Raw genomic sequence first — 13,681 nt, forward strand, 5'->3', positions numbered from 1 at the left:
CAGTTTAAACAGTCTCTGATGGTGAGTGAGACTAACCAAGCCATATTAGGACATGATATCTTATCTGACCACCTACAGGGTCTGACTGTCTGCTGATAAAACCAAATCCCTGTCTGAGCAGGCAAACTGTATAGACGAGACTCTCAGCCAGCATCTACCCTCATACACTGTTATCATGTGGTTACTCCTCTTTTCCATCCTGATGAGCTAAAACAGTTCTCTCTGGCTTCCCAGTATGTGCACGTCTGTGTGTCACAGCTGCAAAGCACTGAGATTAACATGTGCCGTGGAAAACTGGTGTTCACATTCACGAAGCGTGTCTGCGGGTACAAAAGTGCATGAAACACCCAGTATAAAAGAGTTTCTCCACTCCTGAAGCCTCTTTGGGGAGAGAAGGCGGAGCGAGAGATAGCCTGGTGGAACAGAGGTGGAAGGAAAATAATGTGATTTTGTTCCCATCTGTACATTTCCCAGTTGGCAAATTAATTGGGCTTGTTTGGAAGTTATTATGAGAGAAAACTATTAGACACATGTGTAGTGTTTGCACCACCCACACAAGTGCAAGCCTACACTACCCACGCTCTTAATTTGTATCTAATGGGAGTTGTTATGGGAGGTTTATATACAAGGCATTAACAGAGTCAAAGAACTGCTGTTGAATGGGACCCACCGGCGTGCTGCCTTGGGACATCTGGAGTCACTTACGGGTATTGAAAAAACCACAAAATACACACACACACACATGAAGCCAGACATATATATACCACACACACTCACAGCTCTCAGTGATTGGATCTTATAGGAATGTGACACTGACAACGCATTATGCTTGGAGCTCTTTTGTAAATGTGAAAATTGAGTTTACATGTCAAGTCATAAACTCAATCCATCGTATAACCGCAACACGGCACGTTCCAAGAACATTAAGCTTCAGAAATACACGTTGCCAACAGGACAGTGAGAAGCAGACACACATACTGACAGAATCCAGGCGCATATATTAATTTTGACATAAATGAAGCCTGATTTACTGACACCAACTGGTTATGGAGACAATGGAGCTCAAGGCTTGACACAGCAGCGTGCAGACAACATGAATCACCACATCTTGACGCAAGAGGCCTCTGCATGTCTGAGGAGATCTGAAGACACAGGCAGACAGAGAAATCCTCTGCATAACCTTTCGGACACCGCCTCGTTTCTAGACTCCTCATTCTCCCATCAACGTGTGTGTGCTTATATGTGGGGCTTTTTTGGATACAGTGTCAATGTATATATTTGTGTGTCTGTGAGAGGTATGCAAACACTTGTTGAAGAAAGGTGGCTGAGTTTATCTGCAAGTGTGTGACAGAACAAAGAGAGATACATGATTCACCAGTGCTGACAGGAGGATGAATAACCTGCACGTTGTCCCACCTCCAAACAACATACTAATTCTAGCAGGTATTCAGTGCATTCACACCAAAACCAAGTTAATGTTTGACTCTACTGTTAAGGGACACTATTGTCCCATAATGCAATGCACAAGGAAATAGAGGCAGTGCTGACATCTGGAAAAAAATGTAAACAAAATGTGCACGTCAGCTCCAAAGTTCCACCATCATCTTGCAAAACACACCAAATAAACACTGAATGTAAACATTACTAACGTCCACCAGAGTCCTGCAGGTAGTCATGGTAATCTGCAAAAAAGTATTGTAACAGGTAAAAAAAACATTAACCTACCATTTTATAATTCAGGCATGGGTAAAAATGAACTAAATGCAGTCAGGAAGCAGATGAAAAAAAAATTAATCAGGTGCCTATCTGGCCCATGGATCTATGTGGACACTCCAACAGCAGTTTCATGCAGCAAACTGAAAAAATTTGCAGAGGATGTTTGATAAAATATCATTCCTCAGCTGAGGATGCAGCTGCCTGATAGCAACAGGGCAGTTACTATGGATATGTGAGTATGATTATCACTCTACATTACATCAACAACAATTGGGAGCTGACTGCGCACATGCTTCTTTTATCTGAATAATACAGTATATTACAAAAAATGACATAACAGCACAATGGTGTATTTAATCGTAGGTTGGGTTGCAAAAATTGTGTTAATGGGTCAGCTTTTCAAACATGGTTTTGCTGCTCTTCACTCATTTATGTAACTGTAAACTGAATATCTTTGATTTTTATTTGGAAAAAACAACCAACAACCAATTCGACAAAGTTAAGTTGTGTCTTTTGAGCTCATGGTGAGTTTTGGTTTTATAATGTAACGCCGAAATCACACCAAGTAGTGGCAAAGTGCAGACTACAGCAAGCTGTCATGCAATGACTATGGAAAGCTGCGCCAGCCACTTTGAGCTCAGTGGGCTGCGGCTGTGTGGTTCTGCACTGAAGTGTGGCAACACTAAAAGTTGGGGAGAGATTAACTTTTGGCGGCCAAGAATACCAGCGGCCAATCAGTAAACATTCCTGTGACTCGTGTGACATGTTGACCGATGTAACAAAGAATTTTTCTTACTGCCTAAAACACATGAACATCTTCCTGGCAGCAGGAAAATACAATCATTTCAGCATGCAACGCTTCACCACTGCATGGTGTGTTTTTGACATTAACAATAAATAGATAAGGTTGAGATAAAATAAACACAAACAATTGTAAATTAAATAAAAATCAATGCAATTTTCAGATGCAACTCTAAATTAAATTAAACCAAACATATGCACTGACTACAAAAACATATACTATGGTTTATATACAGTATATAGTGGATACTACAGAATATACCACAGAGTAAGAACACAGAATTGAGGTGCTAGCCTATTCCTGGAAATGTTGCTTTTTCAAAGATCTCACACTCTCTGTCTCCTACAATGCCGCAAGCATGCAGACACAAACACATACACACACAGACACATGCACACACATACACATGCACACAAACATTTACCCACAATCTTGCCAAACCTCGGCAATAAACAAATCTCCAGCATGAGAAAGACAGACCTCTCTAACTATCTAAGAATGTCTGCCGTTCATTTGGTGAAATTCATGAGCTCCTCCAAACTGATGAGCTACAACAAGTCTGCTTTTACTTGACTTCATCATCCGATTAATAACATTCGGTGGCAGACTGAATGGCCTTGATAGATTCATGCTGTTCACATCAATAACAATAACAGCCTGGCACACAGATCATAGGCTGTTTCAACACACGCATTTGGCATATCTGTCACTTTAACAGCTGGCAACGCAAACACGGGACTGTCCCACAGAAAGAGGACCGTTTATACAGACACTGCGTATCTAGACCAGCACACAACAGCACAACTAATATCCTGTTGTTTTGGTTGTCTATATACTGTGTGTATGTGTGCTTACGTAAACAGCACACAGATGGTGTGCTTAAAAGGCAGCTGCACAATCCACACTATTGTGCTCTTTGTATGTGAGTGAGAGTGTGTGTTAAGTGTGATGGGTGACACTCTGTAAGGCTGGCACAATCTCAGACATGTCCACGCACACACACATACACACACACTGTCTCTGGTCCAGTTGTTTCTGGTACAAGGCCTTTATTTAAGAGCTATAAATTCTCTCTGTCCGGCACAAAAATAAAGCTTGCATAGGAAAGACTGGACCAATAGGAAAAAAAAAACACTGCTGGTCAGTGTGTGCATCTGTGAGTGTGTCTGCGCCTGTGTGTGTGTGTGTGTGTGTGTGTGTGTGTGTGTGTGTGTGTGTGTGTGTGGTTGGCTGGCAGGAAGGGAGTGGGTGGTGATGGGCGTTTGATACATGGCACCACTTTCTAAAGGCCCGGAGGGTGGGCTGCTGCAGCTGTGGATGAATGTGTGGGACAAAGACAGAGTGTGTGTCTGTGACTGTGTGTGTGGGTGTGAGACTGCCAGAGAGAAGGGAATATTAAAAGGCAGCCAGTGTGTCAGTCTACTCAGGTTATGAAACCATTTCAAGTGCAGCTATATTTACTACACCTCACTGTGTGCATGTGTGTGTTTCTCCTCTCACCTGCCACTTTCAGCCCACTCTGAGAGGTGTGTGTGATCGGGGAGGTGACTCCAACAGGTGGGTTTCTTCCTTTCTTCAACACATTCCCTTGACCCAGGGTCTGAGGTTTCTTCAGTTCGCCTTTCCCCCCTTCGAGCCCCTCCCCCTGTGTCCGCGTCTTTTTCCATTTATTGGCAGATTCGGACTTGAGACTCCCTGTATCGTAGACGCTGCCCTGGCTCTTGCGGCTGGGTTTGGTATCATCAGAGTCCCAGGACAGACCACTCTCCACCAGAGATCTCTTCTCTGCATCTGTACGCATCTGGAATGAGAAAGACAGACACATGCTTACACAGTGTGTTATCAAAATGTGTGTGTGTGTGTGTGTGTGTGTGTGTAGTATCTGACTGACAAGAACATGGAGCCAATAATTATTTCTATGTCACTGCTAAGTTTACTTTATAGGCAATGGCACTCAGTGGTAAAAGTACCTGAAAGCCATATTTGAATAAAAAGTTGGTAAAAAAAGAGTTCTTACCAAAAAATTCCTTTAACGGAAGTAGTCAATTAGAATATTACTTGAGTAAAAGTCTTAAAAGTATCTAATATTTACCATACTTAAGTATTGAAAGTAAACATACAAGTAAATCCTGGCAGAAAATAAGCAAGTGGTCAGTATTCCAAGAATTATAAAGTTTCTTTCTTTGTTACATACACCGCCTTAAAAATACAGTATACATTACTCTTGATGAAGAATAAGGGTTTTTTTTACAACTTAAATTATTTAAAGAACAAAATCAAGTTTTCCTTCCCTCCTATTCCTTCATTTGTCCATCAGTTCCTCTCCTTTCCTATTTTGTTGTAAGTAACTAAGACACTGAGGGGAAATGTAGTGGAGTAAAAGTATAAATTTGTTTAGGAAATGTAAGACAGTTAAAATTAAAGTTGACAGAAATATAAAAACTCATGTAAAGTAAATATACTCCCAAAATATCTAAGTATTGTCACAAAGTAATAATACTTAGTTAAAAAGCAACACTGAGAGCATTACAGGTAAAAGGAAAAATATATTGCTTTTTTTTGAGTGAACTGTCCCTCTCATCTAGACTTAAAGAAGAGCTACAAATGAAATCCAAACAGCTATTAGGCTTGTGTGTCAATGGATATATCTCTGTGACAAACAAACTAACTCCTTGCACTAATGAAAACCATGTGATTGACCTAAAAACTCTGTAAAAAAGCTTAAAATTTTACTTTGTGTTGAAATTGTTTTGTCAACTACATTTGGAAATCTTTGCCACTTTTTTCTGCAACAAAAATGGTGAAGAGCTGCAGACACCTCACATACACACACTCTTGAGCATACAGTATAATACGGGTAAGCAATGCATTTTCTTGTGCCACAATAATAATAATAATAATACATTTTATTTATAGAGCGCTTTTCACAACACTCAAAGACGCTTAACAACAAAATCAACTAAAGTCAGTAGACTCAGTAACACATACAATATTATTATCAAATTCAATCCGACTTTAAGCACTGTACTCCATATATGCAATTCTCCAAACTCCTTACTAAAAAGTCAAGTTTCTCCAGGATGATTCTGACTCACTTCCTCACATCCCTTAACACAAAACATGTTCCAAAGTTAGCTTGGGACACTGGGAAGAATGAGCCAATGGAACAACTCATTTGATAGTTTACACAAAAACATTGTGTATCCTTTAAATCTGTACTTAATGTTCATGAGTGGCCACAGTTTGAAAAATATGGACATTTGACGAGGTGTACGGACTCAGACAGATCCTCAGACTCTGCCTCATCTTTATGCCTTCTGAGCAGAAAAACATGTCTAACCCAGTCAGCTCAAAAACACTCTCTGATGTCTCATCTCTTATGTTGTCTAAATCCTATTGTATGCTCTGTTTGAACACTTCAAAAGAAACAACAGGAGAAGAGCCCAACTGCCCAACACACACACACACGCACGCACGCACGCACGCACGCACACACGCACACACACACACACACACACACACACACACACACACACACACACACACGTGCGCACGTGCACACACACACACACAGAGCACACTACTAGTCTCACACACACTAAACTACAAACAGAAAATAGAAAACACAGCCTAAACATAATCCAACGAGGAAGAATGTCAAATGTTAAATAAAAGGAAATGTGAGGTTATTATTGAGTCATGTGCTGTGTCTTAATTTGGATACTTCCGTTATCACACTTGCATGTAGTACACTGTGTACAAAATGTACTTGTGTGGTGCATGAATTTTGACAGGGTAGTGTTCTGTTTCAAATAGAACACGGCTATTGTGCGCTAATTGTAAATGATGACAGCGTCTTTCTTTAAGATTATTTTCGGGGAGTTGTTGCCTTCTATTGATTAAAATAAGATTGACAGGACAGGTGGGGAAGAGAGGTGGGGATGACATGCAGCACAGAGCCACGGATTCAAACCCAGTTTGTTTCAAATTACCTATACAGTAGGGCTGGGTGATAAAATGAAGAAGATGGCGAGACCATGGGACCGACTGCGGCAACCTTTCACTGTCCACTAATGCATACAGCAACATTTTAACGTTACAAAAACATTACACATGCAAAAAGCTATTTTTAGTTTGATTATTGTGACCATGGACAACATCACACTGTGACTGAATTCACCACATAATGTTAAATACAGTAGCTGTAAAGTTTACTTATCTATGCTAACAGTATATCAGCAAATGAATGTGACTGACTAACCAGCTATTTCATATTATGATATGACATAACATGACTAAAGATAACACAGATAAATCTTTCATACACCAACACGTCTGTACAGATGTACAGATGTACAGATTTCTGTCTGAGTCACATCAGAAAGACTTTCAGCGCTGTTTCATGACCCCATCAAATACCGTCTTTTTTTATGTGTTGTTTGAGTAATGGCAGAAATTACAAACTTTGGGTGTAAAACTTACTGACATTTTTAGCCTTATCACCCAGCCCTATTGTATTGAGTGCCAACTCTGTCAGGTGAGCCAGAGGTTGCCCAGTTTCGTATTTTTTAATAGAAAATTGCAACTGGACAGAGTATTACTGCAAACATTTGACCATAATTATGCAAGCATCTAATGGCTTGTTCACTGGATCAACCGCTAGTTTCTTCTGCTGCCATGTCACAGTTTTGGTGGTCCCTCCCCTTCTGCTATTTAGCAAGGATGGCAACCACTGAGGGTAAGACACTCATTTATTTTTTTTACCATTATGAATGTTTTATCACAGCGCACTGCAGTTTGCTATTTTGAACTAAAGGGAACATTTGACTGGATATTATACTGCACAAGTTCAAAAAAGTTGTTTGCTGTTTTCTGTAGAGGCATGCAAATAAGTTTTCTTCACAAATTCAAGGTAACTCAACATTACCACTTGATTTGCAGATGGTCATTTTGTTGGTGAAATATTCCTTTAATGCACTCAAAATAGCGTAAGTATGGAAGAGCTTGAATTGAGACACACCAAGAGTCTTTTCAATGTGTATATGGAGGTGAACTGACGACAAAAGTTTTGAGAGAGAGCACAAAACCATTTCGAGAGATACTCAGTCTGCAAGTTAACCCTAATGAGATTTAGATACCTATATAAATACATGCAATGCACAATATGTTTAGTTTTCTCAAAGGAAGATTACTCCTCTCCCTGTTGGAGACTGACAGTTACAAAATACATCAGGAGGTGTGTGTGTGTGTGTGTGTGTGTGTGTGTAGGTGTGTGTGTGTGCCAGTTCAGGACATTGCACTCAGTGGTTCTCATGAGGACTCATATGCTGAATTCCTTTTTTATTAAAACCAATAGACCCCATGGGCAGGTTCACATCACATGAGGAGGAGGTATGAGTACGTGCATGTGTGAGTGTGTGTGTGTGTGTGTGTCCTGTCTGACCAGACCTGGCTGATAAAACATTGTCATTTCCTCACACATTCCCTGATTATTGAAACAGGGAGGGAGGGATGAGATACACATCTGTCCAGATTGTCATAGCAAAACATGATAACAAAACAAACATCCATACTGATGTGACTGTTAATTTGTTTATTTGGTCCACCTCCATGTGTAAATGAGGAAATCTGTATTTTTTACCACCTACATGCACCACTTTCTATCTTTGATTCTCTCTCTACCATGTCTTCTTTGTGCCCCCGTCTATCCTCCACCCTCACTCCCTTGTTGAGTACATTATGCAATATGTGGGAGAGAGATGAGGAACGGATGTAAAGCCAGAGTGGTCTTTGAGGGGATTAAAATCAACAGGAGCAAAAAGGGAAAAGGTGGAGTGATGCGGAGGAGAAAATGGAGACAAAGAAATGGCTTCAGGACACAAAGACAAAAAGAAACCAATAAAAAACATCAACTGGGAATGCCGAGAGAACAGGGCGCCATGTGTATTAGACAATGTGGGGTGCATGATGAGGTGAATGGTTGGTTGCCATAGTAATGATGCCATGGGGGGGTACTGGTTGCTATGACTGCTGCAACTAGGCGTGGAGGGAGGTGCCCCGGTTCTTGCGGCTCGCTGGCCCGGATGCACGAGTGCAGATGGCCCTGTGTATGTGTGTATGTGTGTGTGCAGATGGCTGTTCTAGACCTGTCTTCCAATATACAGGAGAAGACAAAGACCTGCACTCTGAGCCTCAGCATCCCTGCACTTTGGTTGCTATGGTTACGTTGATTCCCTCTCGCTCCCTCTCTCTGTCTCTCCTTCTCTAAGATCCCACTACATCCGTCACATAAACCAAATTGCGGAGGTGTGACCTACATCAGACAGACACTTTGGGAAAACACACACACACACACACACACACACACACACACATACACACACACACAGAAACATACACACACTGTCTAGAATCCTGGCAGCTACAGATGGACCTTAAAGAATCTAAATCAGGGCTGCAGACAGGATTTTAGAAGCACTGAGGTCAAGAGTCCCAAATCCTCCCATCCCTACGGCAAATTTTTAAAACCACATCTTACACATAAATGAGTGTGCTTCGATGTATTGTAAACATAAAAATAATCACTCTGTACAGTTGTTTCAGTCAGACTAATTATGCTTCTGAACTGGGGTAAATCTACAGGCTTTGGATCTACTGAATCAGATGCCCCAGTTAGAAAAAAACTTTTGACTCAATCAGAGCCTAAACTGATAGAGTAGGAGTCCTAGAACAGCCATGTCCAAAGGTTTTTGAATACAAGCCAGATTAGATCACTTGAAAATACATGGGGGGCAACTGCTTCTATTATTAAATGGGTTACAAATAACATACAAAACAAAACATACAAAACAAATGCAACTGTTTCATCTTTCAGTGAGATGTATTTAACTTTCCACTGCTCCTAAAAGCGAGGATCCTCACTTTCGACTTTACGCTTCTTTGCTTTGGTCATGTCCGCTACCAAGCAGGAAAAGTTTGTTGTTAGGTAACCATTCTGTTTGATTGTGTATAGTCTGTTTATAAAAGCACATTAGTTTTGCCTGCATTGTTCCTAATTGACGCATGTCTACAAACTGTAGGCTATAATAAGTCTGCCATTGTGAGGTAGAGGTGAAAATCAAATATTGACAAATATTGTGTGGTGGACCACATATAGTATGTTTTGAAAGTCAAGCAAGGAGCTGTTTAAATTTGTTTTGCAAGCCACAGTTGGCCTCCGAAAAAGACTTTTGACACACCTGTCCTGGAATTTTGAAGCTCATGCACACCTTCAAAAACTTGTAGACAGGTGCACACGAGGAAATTTCCCGTAGCTGAAAAAAAGGCTATTCGTGCACACTGTCCTGTTACTTTCAATAAACTCTGTTAAATAAACAATGTTTCTGTCACCAGACGTTCATCAGGTTAAGTAAAAGAACAATCATGTGAGGCCAATCAGAGACCATCAGCTAAAATTGCTGTCAGCACACATTCTGTGTATATTTAGCCTATTAGAAGGCATCTCCCACCATCAGATATGATACCTGCAAAAACTGCAACAATATACACAAAGGATAATATAATTTTAAAAACAATCTATTCAAAAACATTCCTACAAGTGAGCAATCAAGTCAGGCTACTGATAAAATTCACAGCAAAAAAAAAATATTTCACTTTTGGCCAGCCCAAATACACAGCTCCAAATGTGAGGGATGCATCCTAACACCTCATCAAATATGAATATCTAGTGTATTGCAAGTAGCAGGACAGTGTGCAAGAATTCTCTTTTCTTCACAATAGAAGTCCTAAAAAAACGACATAGTATACATTTTAGATTTTTGTTGAACTTGGTTGCCTGATTTTTATGTATAAGTGAAGATCAATGACCAACAACTACATCTATGGTCACACATCATTTTCCCCTCAAAAAACTAAAAAAAAAAAAAATCCTGACTATAAAAAATTCAGCTTTTAATGCAGCTATAAAACCCAAAGGGGATCCTTGTGGAACAATGAAGTTACCCAGCATGCAGTGTGTATGTGTGTGTGTTGAAGCAAACATTGATCACTGCAGATGTGATAAATATTATGGGTGTGTGTAGAATACTTAATCAGGCTTTGTCTCTGATGCCGCCTGTTGTGTGTATTCATGTGTGTCCTCTGCACGCTGACGGAGTGTGTGACACATCAGTCTGTACTTCATCAGTACCTCGCTGGATTCACGGCTTAATCAATACTACAGTAACCAACACACAATCCATCTGTGTCAGATGGCTGTGAGCAAATATGTTGTGAGTGCTTGTGTGTGTGTTACTCACCACAATGGCCGAGTTTCTGCGGGAGCCGATGGGAGTGGTTGGGAGGGAGTTGAGAGTGGGACTCGTGTTAAACTCTTCAGAGCTGAGGTTGTCTGAACCGTCGCTCAAACCGCTGCTAATGGAACTGCTTTCATCCCAACTAGAAGAAACAATGACAAAGACAATGTATCAGATTCTATTCATATAATAAAGCACGTTGCACAATGAGCGAGGGATACATGTAAAAATTGTGAAGTAATTAAAAAAATTAGAAATGACTATTTAATCATTCAAAGAAAAAACCTTCATAATGAGTCAGCTGTAATGATTTGTGATAGAGTATACGAAAATTAGCAAACAAGCAGGAAGTCTGAACACGCAGGTAAAATAAACAGAAATGCAAGTCAAATAGTTGTCTAAAGGCAATAGAAAAACAAGGACATTGTTTGTGTAATGATGGATAAATGGTTTAGATAGCTAAAAATAATAGAAAAAGAGCTGCAAATGCGAAGATAGCTCCTGCAAACCTGAGCAGGCTGTGGGGATAGGTTTAGGAACCACTAAATTTAAGTGAGCAAATGAGAAAATTAAGTAATTAAAAGACCACATTTTGTAGTTAGGAGAAAGATTTAATGTCAAGCCTAGAAATACTGCTATCATCTGTGATCAAAATTGTAATGTTATCAGCTTTACAACAGCTTATCTGTGTTGGATGTGAGATTTTTAGTGTAATGCAGTGATGAGGTTAAATCCAAACAGATGATAGGAATGGGCTCCCATCTCATAGAAGGAAGTTTTTTTTTTGACATTGTAACGGTTTTAATAAAATTTCCACTGGATAAATGAGACTTGGATTATACTGCAAAAGTCTGTAAACAGATGTTTGCACGTTTTTAAAACATGGCCCCGAATGACTTCAATTCATGAATTCCAGGTAACACAGAGTGAGTAACTGATACACAAATGGTAGTTTTGCAGGTGAAGTACTCTTTTTAAGCACAAATGCCAATAAGCATCCACCAAACTGAAAGTATCTTTGATAAAGACAGAGAATCTCTTCCAGTTTCAAGGAGGATGCTTATTCTGTTGCTCTGAAATGGACGATCAAGTATCACATATCACCACATGCTCTTACACCCAAGAATATCTGACAAAGACAAAACAATGTTTGCCAATTAACTGGATATCTACTCCAGATTATACAATTCATGAACTATCAAAGCTCCAGCAGCTCAGTTACATCAGCGGCTGCCTCACTTGGCTCCATGTCTTACCGTTTGTCTTTTGATTAAATATTCATAGACCTCATTTGAAAAGCTGCCTGCTCTATATACTTAACTTTCACACTGCATGCGCTGCAAACACTTGGCAAACTGAAATTTGGAGCACTCGACAGCATCTCAACCCACACACATGTAAAAATAGCACTGAAGAACATATACACTGATGTATGCGCCCACGAGTGTTAGGGGAGTCTGTGCCAGGACTGTGAAGTCTGTCCGCTTGGCAAACATCTGTTTCACCGTTTTCCTTTTACCCCGCAAAAGCAATTGATCTGAAAATCCTGACATAAACAGGTTGTGGGAGTTTTAAAAGTGGTTACCTCTGGATATGTACAACAAATAACATCGCTTGACATAGTACTTAAAGCGAAAAGACACTGGTTCCATTCCAGGAACTGTTTCATAATATGTTTTATAATGTTGTACTTTCTGTGTACCCATTTCACCTCAACATTGTCTAACATTATTCATTTCTGATGTTTGACATCCAGAAACTTGTACATGTTATGGTGTTTACTAGACTGGACGTAAGTCATGGTCTCTTGTGCAGCTGGCAGGAACCTTGTTGAATATTTGCAAGCTTGCTGCTGAAATCTGAACCCCAACCAGGAGAAATGAGATTACTCCAGTTTTGTATCTATTGAAGGCTACTGATAACACTTGTGGCTTTTAAGAATTTTTAAACATACTTGTTTGATTTGGCATATTTTAAAATTTCTGTTTATATGTATTTTATCATTTTATTCTATATAATTTTCTTCCTTCGCTTTCCTTTCACCATTTTAATCAGTTTATTTCTGTGTGGATTTTTCTTATTGTTTTAATCTTACTGTTCTTTTATTTTATCTTGTGAAGAACAATGTTGACGTATAATACAAATTAAGAGAGTAGAACAGAGTTGAACTGCCAATCAGTGTGCCAACAGTGCGGGATACACTGCAAAAAGTAGGGCGACATACACTCATGGACAGCCCGATACCGACAGCCGACTCATGGTTTGGTGTGTCAGGGCACTAAGTGTAGATGGCATGACTGCAGTCAGAGCTCTGTGCTGCGATTCTGCTGCTGTACGGAGTCAGTTTATAAATGTACCTTCCTTTGTCATATTAGGTAGCAATAACACACTGAGTATTTTATCATGCAAACATTTTTTTCTATTTGATGAATATGGGCACCAATACGAATTACACTGGTTTTATTTGTTTTTTGTTTTTTTTTAACTAAATTGTGAGGGGGATGGTGGGAAAGTACGGCAGTCATTGTAAGCCTGAAAACAGTGTATTACCGGTGACACCGACTAACGTAGTAAGCATGTGTAGAATAGAGTTCTCCATCGCTTGTTGATTAGCACAATTAGAGTAATTCAATATGGATTTTTTCTTTAACAAATCAGTTGTGGTTTGACCATTTCCTGTCCAGTGATAAAAGATATGGAAAACGATATCTACAGACAATAACATGACCAATCAAGCATATAAGTAAATGACTACACTGACTTGTAGGAATGACAAAGGGGGAGAAAGAGGCATATCTAAGAGGTATGTTTGGGTTTGTGGATGAACATCAAAATGTGCATGTATAGATTAAGTAGGTCATGTTTAATA

At 39.8% G+C, this 13,681-nt stretch overlaps 1 protein-coding gene across 3 annotated transcripts in view; it reads right to left on the reverse strand.

Moving 5' to 3' along the window:
- LOC121947357 (neuron navigator 1-like) overlaps nt 1-13,681 on the reverse strand; it is a 113,931-nt gene that overhangs the window by 18,925 nt on the left and 81,325 nt on the right. For all 3 annotated transcript variants that reach the window (XM_042492373.1, XM_042492372.1, XM_042492370.1), the window contains exons 8-9: nt 10,816-10,954; nt 4,019-4,319 (exon numbers count right to left, since the gene is read on the reverse strand). In XM_042492373.1, the coding sequence (XP_042348307.1) occupies nt 4,019-4,319; nt 10,816-10,954 (440 nt within the window). The remainder of the gene's footprint in view (nt 1-4,018; nt 4,320-10,815; nt 10,955-13,681) is intronic.

This window comes from Plectropomus leopardus, chromosome 8 (genome assembly GCF_008729295.1).
Source record: "Plectropomus leopardus isolate mb chromosome 8, YSFRI_Pleo_2.0, whole genome shotgun sequence".
NCBI classification, from domain to species: domain Eukaryota; kingdom Metazoa; phylum Chordata; class Actinopteri; order Perciformes; family Serranidae; genus Plectropomus; species Plectropomus leopardus.